General features: G+C 35.2%; 1 protein-coding gene across 18 annotated transcripts in view; it reads left to right on the forward strand.

Moving 5' to 3' along the window:
* nbeaa (neurobeachin a) overlaps nt 1–19,309 on the forward strand; it is a 361,778-nt gene that overhangs the window by 241,436 nt on the left and 101,033 nt on the right. For 10 of the 18 annotated variants that reach the window (XM_088639451.1, XM_088639439.1, XM_088639441.1 and 7 more), the window contains one exon: nt 14,877–15,023. In XM_088639451.1, the coding sequence (XP_088495577.1) occupies nt 14,877–15,023 (147 nt within the window). Of the gene's footprint in view, nt 1–14,876; nt 15,024–16,957; nt 16,991–19,309 lie in introns of all 18 variants that reach the window. The other 8 variants (XM_088639435.1, XM_088639437.1, XM_088639436.1 and 5 more) reach the window with 1 other exon arrangement.

Raw genomic sequence — 19,309 nt, forward strand, 5'->3', positions numbered from 1 at the left:
AAATATCTAAATCAGTCATACAGCAGAAGTCAACAACAGGAGCAATTGCAAACTCTATGATGATCTCTATTTTGACATCCTAGATAATGTTAGTTTTTGTTTTTCGTTGGGGAGATTAAATAAACAATTGTTCAGGTGCATTAAGAGATCCAATGAAAACCATCAGTTCTCAGATTCAGGGACACATTGTATTAATCTATAACACAAGGTGCAGTAGAGATAAATGGTGTAGGCAAAAGCAATGTCAGGTCTAGAATGCTTATATTCTTTGTTTCATATTATTTCATTCTCTAGGTTTTAACATGCCTATATTCTTTGTTTCATATTATTTCATTCTCTAGGTTTTAACATTATTTTTTTTAAATGAGTGGATGCAAAATTCTAGTTTATCACTCTTCACACTTTGTTTTAAAAAAATGTCTGCTGCTTTTTTAAAAAAAGTGCTTGAATACTCTTGAAAAGTACAAATTGATCAGACTTTTCCATATGTTTTCAGTTAACCTCATCCATACACTGTTTATCCACAGAAGTGTAAAATGTGGGGCCACCAGTAGCCAATTTATATAGTACCTAGTTTGTAGTTTTTTTCAAATAAAATTAATTTGATTTGAGGTATTAATTGGTAATTACAATAGACCTGTTGTATTTGTGGTAATACTCTACTTTTTTTTCCTGTTGTCTTTGCATTTCTACTGTATCTAGTTTTTGTCCTCAAGTATTTCTGACACACTGCACCTTGCAGAACGTTGGAGGTGTTTTTGCTTTATTTTGAATTCCCAAGGCCATGGGACAGCTTTTTGTTTTGCTTCATGGGAATTACCTAAAACCTATTAATTGTTAAGCCTAACAATTAATGTCAGCCTTTTGATTTGTAGCTGTGACTAAGTGCAATATAGACACAATTTTCTCAGAAAAAAGAAGTGTTCTCTAGCCACACAACAAAATTCCCTCTCATCCAAGTGTCGCTTACTTCTTTCTCATTCATATCCTGGTGTTTTCCATCCTACAGTTCAGGTTCTTTGCAGTGACTCCAATAGTACAATTTGCCTACAAACAGATTTTGGAGCTCTTTACTCTTAACATACAGTATATTGTCATGATAAGTTTAAAAATGGAACTTAATCTGTTTTAGAATACAGACATTGTGGTTGTAGGATTAGTTTGCATCATAGACATTTCCCTTTGTTTGTCCAGTTATATGGACATAATCCTGATATTTTATGAAGAGTGCATAGTGATGTGTATTTCTCTTTTTGATAGGCACCTCAGTATCATGTTGCTTTGTGGATTGACTCTTATCAAATATGAAGGATACATTTCTTTGTGTGAGAAACATGGGACAGTATCTTGTGCTTTACTTGTCACTTGTTCTAGAATCCTAGTGATTGAAAAGTCCTTCCGTCACTTGGTGCTTTTAATGAGCAGAATAATTTATAAGACTGTTGTGAAAAGGATCTAGCTCATTCTGAAGTTACACTATACTGGAAAGCTGTTAATAAAAGAGTCAAGGGCAACTCTCCACTTTCTTGGTGAATGTGTTCTCTCAAGTGGAAATTTCAGCTGCATTTTGTTCTACATGCTGTAGTGTTTTTTTTTTCCACTCCATGACAAATACCTCAACAGCTTAATTAAACAGGTAGAAAAATTGTCTGGACCATTGTGTTCTTAGGGCTGTATTCTTGAAACTTTACCACTGAGGTAAGTTACAACCTGTTATTTCCTTAGTGTGAAGACCAGATGAATACTTTGGTAAAGTGTTGCATAAAATGTTCAGACGATAAGAGGAAAATTAGTTTAAATGTTTCTTTTGATTTTGTAACACTGGAGGCTTGTCTCTTTTCAAGAAATAAACCTAGCTGTTTTAAGAAGCTGCCTCTGGTTTCTTGAAATTAAAACGGGGAGTTAAAATGACGACAATTTAAAGCTTAGACAATTTAAACAAATTAATGATTTGTTCATTTACAAATAAATTAGCAACTATTCTGGCAATTTGCAATGGGACAATATTCGTATATCCTTAGGACATTATGCTAATATGATTTCCACCTTTGTGCTGATTGATAAAATTAAGTAATCAGTAACATTTGTAGCTATTTAGCATTGGATATAATTATTTTTTCAGGCGCTAATTTGCATTTGAATTAGGGTGATTTTAGGTAATGAACATGTATGTAAGCACTTTTGGAACAACACTGTGTGATTTGGTTTAGAACAGAAATCTGATATTGGTGTTTCTCAGAACTGCAACTGCAGCAGCAAATCTGAAGGAGGCTCAAATTGTCAGACCTCAGATGGTGGCAAAGATAATGACAACCCAAGAAGAGTATGTACTTGTCTAGGTATAGTTTTTTAGATTTAACACATGATAGTATGAAAATGTGACTGTGCCTGCGTAGATTAGCTGCTGTGACCTACAGTATGTGAAGCTCAAAGTGAAGAACTTGAATTTCCTACAAAATGTTGTAGTGTACCTCACATGTGAAAGTGATTCATACGATTATAACTGCTGTACTGAAATAAGGAGTAGTGACAATATGTCAGAAGTCAGTTCCAGATTTGCTGTAACAGGATTTGGAGACATTGATTGCACACACATTTAACTGAAAATGCCTTCAAACAATATGGATACAGTATGTATATACTATAAATACAGATAGGAACAAGTAATTGGTTTATTCCATGCTGAAAAGAGAAGAAAGAAAACACAACATTTTCGGCTGTGGAGCCTTCTTCGGGTGTCAAACCTAAATACAGATAGGTTTTGTTCTCTGAAAGTGCAGATAATTTTAGCTGCATCATATACAGTAATACCTGGAGCATAGACAATAGTATGTGCAAACGTTTGTCTCCAGATAGGATTTTAATATTTTGACACTGACTGCTGTGTTTTATCACTTTCAGGGACCAAATACTCCAAATGGTATATACTGTAATGGTATATAACTTAGTGTTAAAATACTGCCAACAAGTTTGAAATTATTGGAAATGCATTCTTTCCTTTTAATTAGCTCTCATGAAGAATGAGGACTACGTTGCCAAATCGGTATGGTATTTTTTATAATGTTACTAAACCAATAAATTAACACTGCAAGTACACCATTATTAATTGAACAGTGGATACATGTTGTGACCTCGCCTGTAGATATTTTGTCTAGAAATAAAAAAAAGAGAATACAATTACTTCTTGATATGAAAATGACAATCTAGCTGTTAAAATCTTCGTAAACGTTTGATTAAACATTGGTGACTCTATCAACACATCTCTGAACACGTGTGCAGATTATTAAATTATCAGGTATAGTAATAATTGTGTTCTTCAAATGTATGTATACAACATTAATAGGTATTCAGTAGCTGTTTCTAATATTGTTTTTTATCATAGCAATCCAGCTGAGCTGAGAAAAATCGGTTTAGGAAATTTACTAATGTTCCCAGAAACTAATTCCTATTACTGTATATAGTCATTAATAACAGAGGTTTTGTATGTGACCTGCAACAATCAAGAATTTTGTTTCAGTACAGTTCATTCTTTAATGAACATAATGATTTATTTTCAAAGTATGATCAAACTGTGTTGATTACTGAAATTTGTTTGAAAATTCTCTCTTACTACAGCTGTCGTTGCTTTCCTGCATTTGCTACAGCAGTGCTATTTTTTTAACATCTTGCCTATATTTTTAATTATGACGGAGGACTCTTTAATATATTCAGTGTACAGTGATATATAAAAAAATGACAACTTGCATTATCATCCTGGTGGCAGAGGGGAACTTGAAAAGCACTCATTTTTGGCAACAAAGCCATTTGAGGAGAAAAAACAGGCCTATTTAAGTCACAATTGGGAAATCATTAGTGTGTCCTGATTAGGAAGGACAGAGGGGCACATTATATAACTGCATGGTTCACATTTTGACAGCAAGAGTGGTTTGATTGTACAGTTTTTGTCATCCACTTTGGATAGTAGATTGACTATAAAACAAGGGCACAAATATGAGAGTTAACTATATGTCTAGATGTAATATACAGTAAGTTACTACATTGGGCCTTTGTGTATGTGTACCACTGAGGAAGAAGCACTCAGCCAGGAAGGTAGATGTTACTGAAGCTCCATGTAGCTGTAGTGGAAAGCATCAAGCTTAATAGGTTTTGATCAGACATTACAGAAAAGGGCAGGTCCAAACAGCACAGCACAAACAGAGGCACTGTGACAAAATTAATCAGTCACATCCATGGCAGAAAATAATAAGGTAATGCTGAGGAAAGCAGATGAGAGAATGTGTGAGCTCCTAAGGGATGGGTCTGTTCTGCACCTGACTTATCAAAGAACGTGCATCTATCCACATATGACCTTGAGAAATCAAAAAGGGTTCCAGGTCTGCCTCATACTTGATCATTATTCACTACCAAATGCTGGAATATTAGTATAATGCGGCTTTTAATTAACAGACTCTGTTTCCTAATAGCTACCAGCTGTTCCTGAGTTAAAACCTCACTTCCTGTAACTGGGCTAGAGAAAATATGAATATGTAACTGTGTAATATACCAATACAGTTGAGTATACAAAACACTGTAGAAAAACTATGAAGATTTAATAACCTTTTTCTATTTACTGCGATGATAATACAAGCTCTGTACAAGCATCTTATTCAGTTTTACCTTTAAAAATGCTTTAAAAACTGATGTAGATGTCTGAATTTGAAATAAAATTCTCCGTTTTTGTTTGATCCCATTAGAAGATGTATGTGCTTTGTGCTGTAGCCTCATTATATAATCATGGCCTTGTTCTAAAATTATCAAATAAAATTCCCTAATAAAATAATAATAAAATTAGAAGATTCCCTCTTGCTAATAGTATGCTTTGTTCAGAACTATTATATTCAGATGCCACTATTCTGTAATTTACATTTGTCAATTACCACACTAGCTGAAATAATAATTTGGTTACATTTCTTGGGTTTGTCAGCATCATGTATACAGTACATATATGCAGACCATATTATGAAGATGAGCATACATTCCGTATTTACCAAAACCAAAGTTAAAAAAATATATGACTTTTCAATATGTTAAGTATAAATGTGGTATCTGTCAAAAAGAGTCATTGTCAATTTAGAAATATAGTACATGTATCAATTTTTTTTCATACTACAACACTTTGTATTTTGTGAATCCTCCTTTGGTATTGGTAACCTTGAATGTGCATCCTGTAACCATTTAACAGGTTTTTTAAGCTTCTCCTGAGGGATATTTGACTCCTCCTCCATGCTGACCTTCTCCAGCTCCTCCAGGCTACAAGGCCTGCGCTTGTGACCTGTGCCCTTTGGCTCATGTCATAAATGTTCTACTGGAGTCTGTGATGACCTACCAAGCACACTGATTTTTATGCACTCTTAACCATGGAACTCTTCTGATGATACCAGATTCATGAGCTCAACCTCATATGGTAGCTTTGGAGAAGTTGGATCCTCATCATGCCAGAGTTTTTTTTTACTTTGCCCTATTTTTTTGGGCAATATAAAAAAAAATACTCTGGCACGATCAGAATATACCTTTGCTACTTTTCTGACCACACATTTAGGTAAAACCTTCCTATTTCCTCTTTCTTATGGGTTAACAACTTGATGAGGGACGCCACAGTCCAGACGGGATTTTTGGATCTTTTAGATTTCTTTTAACCACCACTAGAGTTGTTGTGGCCGTTGATCTTTTAACCTAGATCTTCAAACATTTCTCTGACTTTCTTCTTGTTTATGTGGCACGTAGTGATTGTCCTTGTGTTCGCTCTCCTTTAATACCAGTTGGGAATCAAGGTGAATTCTAGAAGCTTCCTGAAGATTTCTAGGGTTTTGTGAAACTACCAGATAACTGAAAATCATCAGAGGGTTAAATAAACATTATTTTAACTGTTATGCTATTAATGAATTCAGGACTCCAATTTAATCAATGTTGAAATATCTTGATCTACACCTTTTCTTTACTAAATCAAATTTTATTTTCGGCTCATCAAAGGTGTGAATAATTGCAGAGGCTAGAACATGACGGTTGATTAGAACATGTTAGGGGGAATAGAAGATTTCTCATATACTGTACCATCAGCACCATACAGCTAACAGTGATCATCATGTTACCTACAGTGGCATCTCTGTCTGCCAATGTCACTGCCACTACCACTTTCAGAAAAAAAACTTCTCAAGTCAAAGTGAAATGTACCAGAGAAATTGTTCAGTGTACATGCCTGAAGACATAATGATTTCCCTTTAAACCTATTGGTGTGATCTTAATTCTCCCTTTAATGAGTGAAGTGGCTAATAAACACAAAGTAGGAAACTATTACAGAATGAAAAAGAATACTTGCAGGAGATCACAAAGTATGTTAGAAATGAATAGGGAATTGCACATCGATAAGTGCTCATTAAAAGAGATAAATGAAGCTGCTCTTATAAGCTGGGATATTAAAGGAATGTCTGCTATGTTAAAGTCTGTGCTTATTTAGCAACTATGTTACTATCATAAAGTACTACAGCATCATAAAGTATCATGTGGTACCTTTTCATAATGGATAGCTGTCAGGCTAACTGCAGTTCGATTTCAATATCCATTTGGGTTTATTTCACCCTTTGACTCTTTAAAAACCGCAGCATCGTCTATTAGCAGACCTGTCAGCATAACAAGTGCATTCTATTTCTGGCTCCTTCTTTAATAACCTTTTGTGTTACTCACAGGCAGTTCACATAATCGGAGTATATTGTCAGCTTATTGGAATTGGGCAAGCATGAAATGGAAGTCACATTAATATTGATCCAAGTCTTTAACTGCAGTGTTTTACTTATCAGTGTCCTTGCTGTCTCATTTCAGGTGACCAGTTATTCACTAATGTGTTAAATTCAGTGACACTCGTGGGCAGATCTGTGTTGCTAATTTTCCACAGCAGTGTGATCTAGATTTAATATAAATATGTGGTATCAGTCCTTGATCAGAGCTTTATTATGCATCCCAACTTATTGAAAATATCTCATCAGCTTTTATTTGGGAGATATTGTTTTGTCCTTTGCCAACAAATTGGATGTGTCTAATAATGTGCCATCCTGTTTTTTTTTTACTGAAGTCCAAGTGTTTAGAAAGTGGAAATGAGTGATATGAACGCCAAGATTCTAAAGACCATAGAAAATTATGTAAAGCTGTAGTCCATCAGAATTTTGCATCTTTTTAAACTGAAAACAACTTTAGTGAATGTTCAAAGACAGCATATAGAAAAGTTCAATTAGTTTCAAATAATAGTGCTTTCAAAATAAAAATATTATTTTTACCTAGTTTTAGATTTTTTGAATCATTATAACACAGTGAAGATATTTCACTTGTTTCTTTTAATATATACTGCCAGGATACCTTGCTCCAGAAATATGGAACTGGTATTTTAACTGTTCCACTTTATATCAGTGCCTTTACATTGCCTTCCATTGTGTCTTCTTTTATTGTATGTATTACACTGTAATTTTACTTGTAATACTGCTTTTTCTGTAGTCCACTTATTGCTAGTTCCAGTGCTGCATATTATAGTGCTTTCCAACATAATATGAAGTCATTTCTGGCAGATGAAGGGGGTTTTGAAACAGTAATGACAGAACAGTAAAGTAAAGCAAAAACAACAAAGCACTTGGGATCTCAAATTTAGCTCGTGCAGAAAGTTTTGTTTGCCTCCTGCCTAGTTATAAAATATGTATAATGCTGAAAGGGTTAAAATAACAGCCACCAACTATAAATGTATTTTTACAAGGCTCAGATGAAAAACTCAGTTTTCTTCAGAGAGGGAACGCCCGTTGTACAGCTGCTGAATTCCAGATGTTGGCAATATCAGTGTTTCCTGTGAGTGTATCTAGGTAGGAGTGATATCCTTTTGCTGTGACTCAAGCTCAGATACAGAGACTCTTAACACAGCCAATAAGCTAAACTAAAATAGTCGTTTCTGTGTTCCAGTGTTAAAGAGCACTGAGTATAAACCATCCAACTTGGTAATATTTTTCTTTTGGAATAAAACATTAATCCACCAGAGATGTATTTAGGTCACCTTTAAATTGTAATCATTTTTCTTTTTCATTTTGCATTATAAACATATCTTAATTACATAACAATGAATAATTCTGAATTATTTTTCCCAATGTTTTCTTTGCTCCATGACTAACAGCTTGATACCATTAACCGAGGACTGCTTATTTTGTTTGATTTGAATGTAAATTTCCATGTTCAAGGAGGAAGAATAAAAAGGAGGGTAATAATGGTTGAGAAAAACTCTCCACGAGGAGGTGCTTAACTACTCTGTTTATGTTTATCACAGCACAGAATAAAATGGGAGCCGTTATACTAATTGTAATCTAGACCAAAGGTCAGCACTACCTAGGACCCTATTTCTAAGAATCGTGCAGTTCTGATGGCTTTTATGAACCTCAAAGAAAAGACAAGGTGGTGATTTGTTTGAGGGATGCCCTTTGAATCATTAATTAGCCTGTAGACGTGTATCTTGAAAAGTTAAACTGTAAAATAAAATTAACTTGGCTCTGATAAAATAGGCATATACAGTATACTGTATGTATGTGTGTGTGTTCTTTTGGGTTTTGACATTTAAATGCTTTTTTTGGCACTTGGTATTTTCCAGCATCTTAGTACAGTATGAGGAAATTATTTTTTGTGTTTTCAGTTCATCTACATTTATTTATTTTCTGTAATCATCTTAACACAATCTCATTTTCTTATTCCCCATATTCTTACCCTATGTAAGTGTTTAGGGTTCTCCTAATCCTACTGACCGGTGACCCTGTTATCCGATTATGTATATTTTGAGTCCCCGAGACTATAATAAAAATGCACTCAGGAGATTTTTATTACATTAAGCATACTGTACTATACCCCCTTGAAGATTTGCCACTGAAAGCCATGGTGTATTTTTGCAAGGTCACAGGGACATCAGGCTTATCCAAGGTAGGAAAAAAAAACACGAGATCGAACTCATTTGCTTTTAAGAATTATGCAGGACAGGACACAGTGATTGTTTAAGTAAAACATTATGTTCGTGTTAGGGTGCTGTACTATTTTTTATATTATTTTCTAATGTTTAATAGCTATGGAACCAAGAAAAACACATGCTGCCTGACTCCACTTGAGCTATAAAAAACACGCACACAACCTCTGCCCACAAAAAATGCTATACTTTAGCATTTATATGAAACATGGACCTTTGGCAACAATGGCAGGCTTGATTTATGCAGAGTCCTTTCCTTTTAAATGCTTTCAACTATATCTGTACCATATTTAACAGTAAAACTACTGAACACTTAAACATTTCCAGTTCGGGAGCCTCTAGTAGAAACTGTAAAATCAGACTGACCGCAGACTTTAACCATTTCAGAAATCTAGACATCCTCATTTATTTAAGCAAATGTTCAAAGATGAATGCATTATTTGAAAAGACTTTGGTTAAACACAGATTCACTTCTCAGGTATGCACTGATGATGACACATGTAGGTCTGTGCGAGGTTCTTCTTAAGAACTTCAGAACCAAATCCATTGACATCCATTTACAATCCATTTACATTAAGGCACAGTACATTCTTGATTTCCTATTGCAACGCAAGACCACTGTTGCAATGCCCGAAAGAAGCGTGAAAAATACTAATGTTTTAAACAGGTGTAACTAAAAAAGAAATGTCTTTTTAAGGCTGTAAAGATAAATCTTTAGGGGGCTCTGAAACATTTGCCACTTTCCCAGTGGCATTATCTATAAAGACTGTTTCTTTTTTTCTAGGGTAATTTAAGGGCAACATAATGTTGTTCAACAAGAAATAGCATTGTGAAGTATTTTTTCAAATAGTCTTTATGATGTATAAAAAAAGCTTTATTAACAATGAAGTCATTCAAGGGCCTATGTACAAAACTTCCTAACCCAGACTCAAAATTTCAGTGTGCAAAATGTTGTTGATATTTATTAGAATATTCAAACCTTGTTAAATGGTCAGTATGTCTGCATTTCAGCCACAGAAATTAAATATCATAAAATGACATGGAATACAATAGCCAACAACAGCATGAAAAATATATACCCGTGCAATTATTGCTCCTTTATGAAGTGTCATTTGCAACCCACAGAATTAACTGTTACTATAATGCTCACCATTTTTTGTTGCATCCCCTTTGGTGAAATCTCAGTAAGCACAGGTATATCAATACCTTTGACAGCATCTTGTCCAGTCTTGGAAAAGCTCTAAGAAAAATCCGATTGTTGCTGTAAGGGATGTTGGTTGATCAGTAGGTAGACCTCTGGACCTGAATTTCCAAACCAAAGCCCCAGTATGGTGACTGTGAGCACTGTGATGTAGGATAAGAGGTTAACTGGAACGCTATTTTCATATTTTGGGACTAGGAAGAATCAGCATTGTTCAGTACATTTCAAACCGCTATACTGTTAAAGTAAATTGTACACAGTAACTTCTAAAACCTCCCAATTTACATAAAAAATAGGCGATTTCCAGGTATACACAGCGCTGTATTCTGTGATTCACAATGTGAATGTGAATGTGTTGCGGCTTTATTACATTGTGAAGAAGCAGGCTTGTGATCTCTTTTAATCCAATAGAAATATTGGTTTTGATATTGCCGACGTTACACTTACATGGTAACTCTGCATGCAGATCACATTGGAACATACCTGTTGTGAAATGTCTGCTGCACAACCTGTACTTATTCTCTCGTACATGGCACTACATTGGTCTTTACAGTGACTAGTGAGCAGGATGGGCCGCATCACGTTGCAAATCATGCAATCTCTCGCTCTTGTTTGCGACAACATGGCGACTTACAGTACTTTAATTAACAGTATAATGTTAATTAATTTATTTTCTTACGGAGATGTAATAACTGGTCAGAGAAACTGGGACTGCAGTTCCCCTTTAAAGTAAGATCCTGACTACCAGGGCCCATGTAAAAGTGTTGCTAACCCCAATCTCCCAACGAGATTCTACATGGGCTTTCACAAATTAGACTACCTAGAGCCTCTTATTCAATAGGTGAATCAGTTTTTTACTTCTCTACCTAATTTGCTGTGTAACAGGGGCTGCTGGCACAAAGTAGCTATTCTTTACCCAGTCAAGGGCTGCCCTTCAGTAACGGATGAAGTGGTTCCCTTCCTATAAGTTAGGTGTTTTGAGATCCTTTGCGATGAATGCAAGCACTTCTTGTGATTATTATAATCACCCTCGTCCCCTCTTCTGTTCTCCAGTACTTGAATATTAGCCCCCAGCCAGGCTGCACATGATCATTTATTGTACAGTATGCTGAAGCTAAACAGGTGATTTCCTCAAGCATTCCTTTCTACATATGCGTAATCTATTTGTATCTTGGTGAATCTCCAGGATCACTGGAAGTAATGAATTTGCTGTCCTTGCTGATTGACCTTAATCTAGCTAATCGCAGATATAAGAAAAATGTGCTGAGGGCAGAGTTGTTCCAATGATATGAAATATGATTTCCTGCACAACCTACAAAAATACAATGAATGTGCATCAAGGTTTATTTTCAGCATTTTAATTAATGATCAATTCAATACTAACATGGATTGAATACATCCACTCCCTGAATAAACATTGTCTGTCTGGTTTTTGTATCAGTTGTATAATGTAGTTATTGCAGTTTTATATTTTTACTTGAGTGTACAGACTGTAATTATCCCCATCATTAACGATCAGGCTTCCTGGTCTGCTGTGGTTCACAGTGACATTGTTGATTTGGGAGTAAAAGAAACAGGCTCTAGCCTCGTAAATTGGCTACACGGTCCTGGATATTTATGTTTCAATGAGGGGAATCGGAGACCTAACCAGAAATATCCGGAAAGGTAATGCAATTTAATGTAATGTTATCTCTAGCTTATTGGATATTATTTTGAAGTCATTTAGGGTCCTCTTTGTACAAATCAAGCTCTGTGGAACAAAGCTTTTTTTTTTCAAATGAAAGTCAAAATACACAAGGGTATTTCTGCCTTGAATTCTCTTTCTCAGAGAGTCATCCACTCCTTCTCTTCATGAAAAGAAACAACAGAAAAAAATCAATGCCAAAAATTGCTCCAAATTATTTTGAGTGTATCATTTTAAGTGTTTTTACTCTTGTCAGCTTTTAAAATTGTTTTTGCATGCCAGTCTCCCATTTATGTTTTCTTAACAATTTATTTCCAGTGAGCACTTTGAAGTAGAGATTATTTAAATGTGGGCAGGTTGTATATATACATACGCATAATCTCATAATATTTACATTACCTTTAGACACACTGTTATTACGCTGATGAAACTGTCAATATGGCTGTGGAAGTCTGTGCCTGCCGTTACTATAAACCTTCCAGGCGTAAACAGTTGGCTATCATGATAATCTGTTTGTTTTTCCTTCTTCTTCATCTTTTTTTTCTCTGTAAATGATAAAAAGTGGGCCATTTCAATGATAAGTTCCAGATCTCCTCCTGTGTTGTATTAAGAGGCACAACTAGCGCGAGCAGTACTGACTACTTTTTCATGCTGATTACTTGGTTTATAAAATACTTTTTCTCATTCCAAATGAGAATAAAAGTTCCACTTACAAATTTAGAGTTCAGTAAATAAATGGAAGTTCACATGAGCAACCTTTTTTAGTTATAATTGATATCCCATAATTTATTTTTTTATGGTTTTTGGGCTGGTCGGCCTTTAAATAGGAGACTTTGAGGAAACCCAGGATGTTTCTGTAAGTGCTGTAGTTGGACCAGTATGTGGCACTCTTCTTTGGAAATCTGTAACTCTGGATCAGAACTCATTTTCCTGACTAGTTCCTAGCTGTTTGGGGTTTAAAGATCCCTGTTTGTAAGAATAGGGGTCTCAGCTCAAGTGTCCTGGCTAAATTTCAATCTGCAAATCTAGTCTCTCTGGAATTTTCTGTATAATTCAACTGGAGAAGCAGTTCACATTTCTCCATGTGATCTTTTGTGTATAGGACCAGCTGGCACATAATGGCTACCGCATGTCACTCAGGTGAGTGCTACACTCTATTGGTGTAAGATGAGTTTCTCTTTGAGATAAAAAGCATTATATAAAGATGAGGAAAATATCATTATTTTAGAGTGGGGGGCACAAGATAAACTCCTTCTATCTTTAGTGCCTCACAGCCTTAGATGACCTGTAAGTCTGTAAATACTGACCCCTCTGTCCATAAACATTTAGCTACACTTGTTTGAAAAGAAAGTTCTTACACAGCTGCAACACTTTACCAGACTGACATCACTGGACTGTCCCTTACAGAGAGACAGTGGAGGGAGCTGTCTTGTTAAAGGGGAAGGTAAGGCTGTTGTGATGTATGAGAAGACGATGCCATGAAAAGCACTACATGGGTCAGGTCACCCTGTGATGAATGATCTTATAAATGAATCACATGCCCAATCTCTTTTGATTTGTTGGATGTGAAAGTGCGTCTTTTTAAAGGGTGTTTTTTAAAAGCTTTCTAATGAGGCCACTAAGGACACCTCTCCAATTCTTGTCTGTAATTTTGACAAATTGATCCCTACTTCATAAAGGATACATTGATTAAAGGTGTCTATGGCTCTCAGAAGCTATCATTCAGAATACCACTTCCACAACACTACAGCAGCTGTTTCCGAGCTTCTGTTTGTCTGTAATGCTAGTGGGTCAACTTAATTGTCTCTCATTGACAAAAAAGCCAGAAAGTAATAATGCTTTTGTTTGATGAGAATATACTGTATAATGAAAATAAACAACTTTGTTACCTTTGGAAGAAGGATTTTTGTACTTCATTTATCAAGTCAAAATACTCACAGTCTCTTTACTTATCAGCTGCTTGAGTTAAAACATTGGAGGAACAAGGTGCCTGATGTAAACTTCTGTGTAGTTACTTGAAGCAATATTTAGTGTTTTTAAAGAAAGAAAGTAAACTCTACATTTCACTCTTATTTCATGCTCATTTGTTTATTTCAGGTTCTTTATAAAGAATGTAAAATATGTTTATGTGTAGAGGCATTGCTCTTCCAGAATTACAGTAATTAGTTTTACCTGATATAAACCATTTTTTTCCTGATTTACAATAATCGCATGTAGGAAAAAGCAGTCCTGCTATGAATTTCCCTCACTGCCTTGGTTCACAGTTGCTTTCTTACCTTTGCCCTTGATGTTAAACTGAACTGATTTCTGAAACATCTTCCTTCTTAGGTGTGATTTAAGGTTTCTAGATGGAATTCTGAATATGAAGAATACATGTTTTAAGAAGCGGTTTTGACTCTGGCCAGCTCTTCTTTGCATGTTCCAGTCTTCCATTATCTCCAGAGGAAGAGGAACTATAATAAAATCTGTGTTGATAGAAAGTGTGTCCAAAACATTTCTTTTCCTTTGTGGTTTTTGGCATTTTTAGTTTTTATGTCAGCCTTTTCTGAGTATAAGCTGAATTGTACACTGGTGTTTGAAATACTCACGTATGGGAAGAAGCACCTTGATTGTACACAATTCTTTAAAACCTTGTTTCACTAATAGGCTTTGGTTTGTACACATAGAAGAAATCTGTTTTCTTGTTGCAAATTTGAGATTAATGCATAAAAAAAAGAAGCTTACATGGGATGCGTGTAGTAGAAAAAACAACATGTATGAACCAAATTGACAGAGCCTTTAGGTTTGCACTAGACTAACATATTACTTCTGGTTTACAGGTGTAGGATTCTTCAAGAAACTGCATTTGATGCTGGCATCAGTTACTGTATTTTCTTGCATTCATTATCCAGCCATGGTATTGGGAACACGTTATTTTCCGAAGCAGGATCTCACTTGTTGACTTCACTTGCATCTCATCCTGCTTGTCCCTTTTCCAGGTACAGATGAAGATGACATGATAAAATCAAAGAAGACCTTCCGCAGCCAGGCTGTGGTGAACCAGAATCCTGAGACAGAGCTCATGCTGGAGGGAGATGATGATGCTGTGAGCCTTTTGCAGGAGAAGGAGATCGACAACCTTGCAGGTAACTCCTGGTCAACATAACTGTTGCTTTTCATTTTCCTGCTTGTCACCTGTGACATAGAAAGTCATTTATACTGTATATAGCCCCAGATGTGGCCATCTTTGAGATCTTATATTTAAGTTGTGGTCTGACTACTATAAAAGGGAAACTCATGGATGCTCAAGAGCTTGATTAGCTTCCCTAATCTGAGAAACTGTATGTATCTGTATATATACTGTCTGTATATGCCCACCAAACTAGTAGTCTTGATCTACAACCTCTTTTTGAAAAGATTTGAAGTGCACTCCTATCTTAAATTAGCTTTTAGGATCTCTCTACAGGAGCAGGAGTCATTCCATGCCATGTACACATCAACTTGGGCTTCTTCTGTAATGTGTGGACAGAATACTTAAAAATAATAAGTAAAAATCACCGTAATGCAATATATCTTCTGTTCTTTTTGCTTATGCAGTAATGCAGGACTACAGCTCTTCAGGCCCTGTGTCTGTTGTTAAATATAACCCTGGTGTGTTCCACACAGTTTTTTGAGACACCTCTATATTACAATGCAAGAAGGAATAAAGAAACCGAGACGAGGGATTTAAACTGTGACATTGCCCAGGCCTGTCATCCATATGCCTCTCAGAATGTACATTGAGATACATTATCTAAATTGGGGCAGTGTGTTGAGCAGAACTCCTTGTTTATCTCCTTAAAGTATTACTGTCTCACAGCTTTTTTGAGATTAGCACAATTTAGCAGTCTGCATGTTTTTTTCTTGTGCACAAAGCCTTCTACAAGAAACAGACCAAACTGTTACCAAACTAGTAATACATTGTCCGTATCAAAATATTTTTTCTGGAAAATGCACACAATATACTAAAACATGTATTTCAAATTGTTGAACTCATCAGATTGATTGCTATTTATTTTAATATGCAGTATACACACTAATTGTCCACTCCAGTTCATATTTGGAAAAAGCACTATTAGCCATCAGGGTTTCGCTAAATAAATTTGTAAAACAAGTAAAAATTGCAGTTATTATTCCCACTTAAATGCATTAAATGCAAAAATTGCAAAGTATCACAGAAAAAATCCATTTCTAGTCTGTTGCCTTGTTCTAACATTTCTGGGATTTTTAGTTCATATCTTGTTGAATGTTTTGACATTGCTGTTTTATATTATAATTTAAAATTAAAGCACTTAAAACAACATATCACTTAGTTCGATTGAAACAAAATGGCAAATTATGGCAGAAGCCAACAGTTTCTGAGAAGTATTTTGTATACAGTATATTACATAAATGGGGGTGGTGTTGCATTGTGGGTAAGTCTCTGCAATTCTAACTGGTAGATTGTGGATTAAAATCCAGCTGTAAAAATGAGGACCAGCTGGTTTGGCAGTCACTTGACTTGTCGTCAACCAAAGGACGTGGAAACTAGGATAAACTCTGTCCCGACAAGCCACTGTGGAAAATAGTGCATACACGTATACAGATAGCCTTCCTAATTAGTAGTAACAGCTTGAATAGAAACATATTACATTTAAAAGATGGGGAAAGTTTTTGTGCAATTGTACACCCCTTAATCATTGCGATCACTTAGAAAATATTTCAACAGGTTTGAAATGTATGTATTTTGGAATACTGTGGGCACATTACATTGGTAATTCTTTCACCCTTAAATTCCCAGCTCAAGATTAGAGCTTCTTGTATTTTTAGTACCCAATATGGATTATTTTCTAAGAATTTGTTTAAGAATTTAAGAATTGTTGTAAAGTCATGTAGTGATCAACCAAAATGTGCATTATTAGGGGTCTTCATAATAGTCTGTTAGATTACAAACAACCAATTGTAAAATCTTCAGGTATGTTGTTTACACTTATCTTTTATAATTGGCATACAGTAAATACTTGTTAATACTTGTGTGTATATATTTTTATTTCATTTTTAGCACGTTTCCGTCCTCGAGTTCTTACTTTCAGAGGCAAGTAATTTTATTTTGTGAATGTACTAACATTTAAGGGACAAAAGAAATGAATTTTGAAACTTTAACACCATTTGAGAAAAATCAAATCCAAGTGTAATCAAGTAACTCATTTAGAATGAAAGTTTTGTGCGTCTATATGATAATTTAACAACTGATTGCTGTCCTTGTTTTGTCTTTTGAGAAATCTTATCTCCTTGATTTGCTATTTGTGTAATAGAATTCTTATTTTCAGTTAATCTTGACATATGAAAACATTTGAATGCAACCTTTATCAATGTTTATTTGATTACAAAATTGGACCAGAGGCTGATTAAATTACAGAACCACCTTAACAGTACTGATTTCTCTAGTTCAAAATTTGTGCAGTTCAGAATCTAATGTAAATGCATAGTGGTAATTTTTCAAGAAAGAAAACATTGAGCATTGAATTGAAAAAAAAAAACAACTTGGCGTTGAATATAAAAGGTTTAATGTTTACTCTTCTCTCTTTAAATTTACTTTTGATTCAGTTCCAGGAAAGTTCTGAAGTCAGGAAATAGGGAATCAGATATTGTACCTGTGGTATAAATTCTGATTTTAGTGTTTTTTGTCTAGTAGAAATTAATCATTTTGAGGTTTATTTAAAAATGAAACCATCTAGCTCCAAAGTTAAAATTGAGTGTCTGGTCACTGGTTGTAGCCAGGTGTGCTACTGTAGTTTTAGAACTGGAGTAAAAGCAAAACAGTTATGACATCTGGGAGGTGGTATTTTTATAGCAGAGAAAAATGTTTTTGAAAGAAGGAAAAGAAGAAGAGGTTTAGAATACCTTCAAATTAATACATATGAAGGTAAGTCTGTCGTCTCAGAAGTTGGTGATTTATGTTAAGGTTGTGTTACAAATTTCCAGTAGGAGTGAATATTGTGCAAAGATTCTACTTTCACAGCAGACAGTGGTACAGTATTTATAAATGTAACAGCAGTTTTTTTTTGACTGCCATGATAAGTTATAAAAATAATTAAAATTAATTCACCAGTTAACCTTAATATTTTACTCGTGTTGTGGATATGGTGTCCAGGGACTTGTTCTGTAAGACTCTGGTCTGTAGGCCTGAGTATTTGAGTACTGCTTGGCCCATGGCACTGTTTTTAAGAGTTAAGAGTTCCCTGAGCTGAATATAGTGGGTCTCTTCCTTCTGTGTATATCAAGCATTTTGGGATCCTTTGTTGTTGAATAATACTATACAAATGTAAAGAATTTTTTACAAGAAGACTATAATGTATTCTGGCAATATTAATTAATTTCTGGAACCTTTACTGCGTTCTGGTTTCATTACATAACTCGTTTGTAACATTTTCACTCGTAGATTTCCTCTGTATTCCTCAGAAGTTGGTGCATTTTGTTTGTTGTAAAGGTACCCAGGATAGCATAATTTCTATGGTATCTTAAGTAATTTAGGGTGCACATTTTAGTGCTTCAACAATGCATGGAGTTTATTGCAGAAAGTAATATTAGAAATCAATATTAGAAATATTAGAAATTATTGTTCATATCAATTATTGTCAAATATCAAAGAGGAAAATATTTTTCCTTTTCAATTATGTATGTAGGTTTTAACTCATCCAAGATGGTACAATGCTAAGTTGATGTGATATAGCTAGAGAAATAGCAATTTCCGCACCACAGGCACATCTTAATTTACATGCAGGATTCATTAGATGTTGCATCGATGATAAAAGCACAGGTTTATCACAGAACATTGAGGAGTACACAGAGGGGCTGGAAGAGGCTGTGCCTGAACATGGAAATTGGTCCCTGGAGACCAAGATGACATCCCCTAATCCAAACTCTGGTTGGTTGTCAAAGGCACACTGGCTCGGTATTGACATGGCACTGGAGGGCCTGAGAGAGACCCCTAGGGCAGAGCAGATGCAGGGAACTCTCACAATGGCACACTTAACTTTTTGCTCTCCAAGCCAAACAGTTGGGAGATTCATGCGTTCTTCAATGTATCTGTTAACATGGCTGTTCCCACTTGTCTTTCATGGTGTTACAGCAGTTTAAACCATGACTATGCCCTGGGCTAACTCCATTCTGCCTCGTTTCCTGTTTAAGAGAGGCTGGGGTTCAAAATACTCTTTATTATTTGTGGCGCTATGATTAGATTGAGTAGATTATGCTCTAAGATCATCCCAGAATGTGGCAAAATGAGGTAGAAATCACACGGTACATTTCTAATGATTAGTTTTTATGTCAGTTATATATAAATTACAATTTGCACCTTGAGGAAGTCTCTATGATCTTTGCTTTTGGTATGCATGTTGGCACAGAGAATACT

This window comes from Lepisosteus platostomus, chromosome 7, assembly GCF_059453375.1.
Source record: "Lepisosteus platostomus isolate fLepPlt1 chromosome 7, fLepPlt1.hap1, whole genome shotgun sequence".
Classification (NCBI taxonomy): Eukaryota; Metazoa; Chordata; class Actinopteri; order Semionotiformes; family Lepisosteidae; genus Lepisosteus; species Lepisosteus platostomus.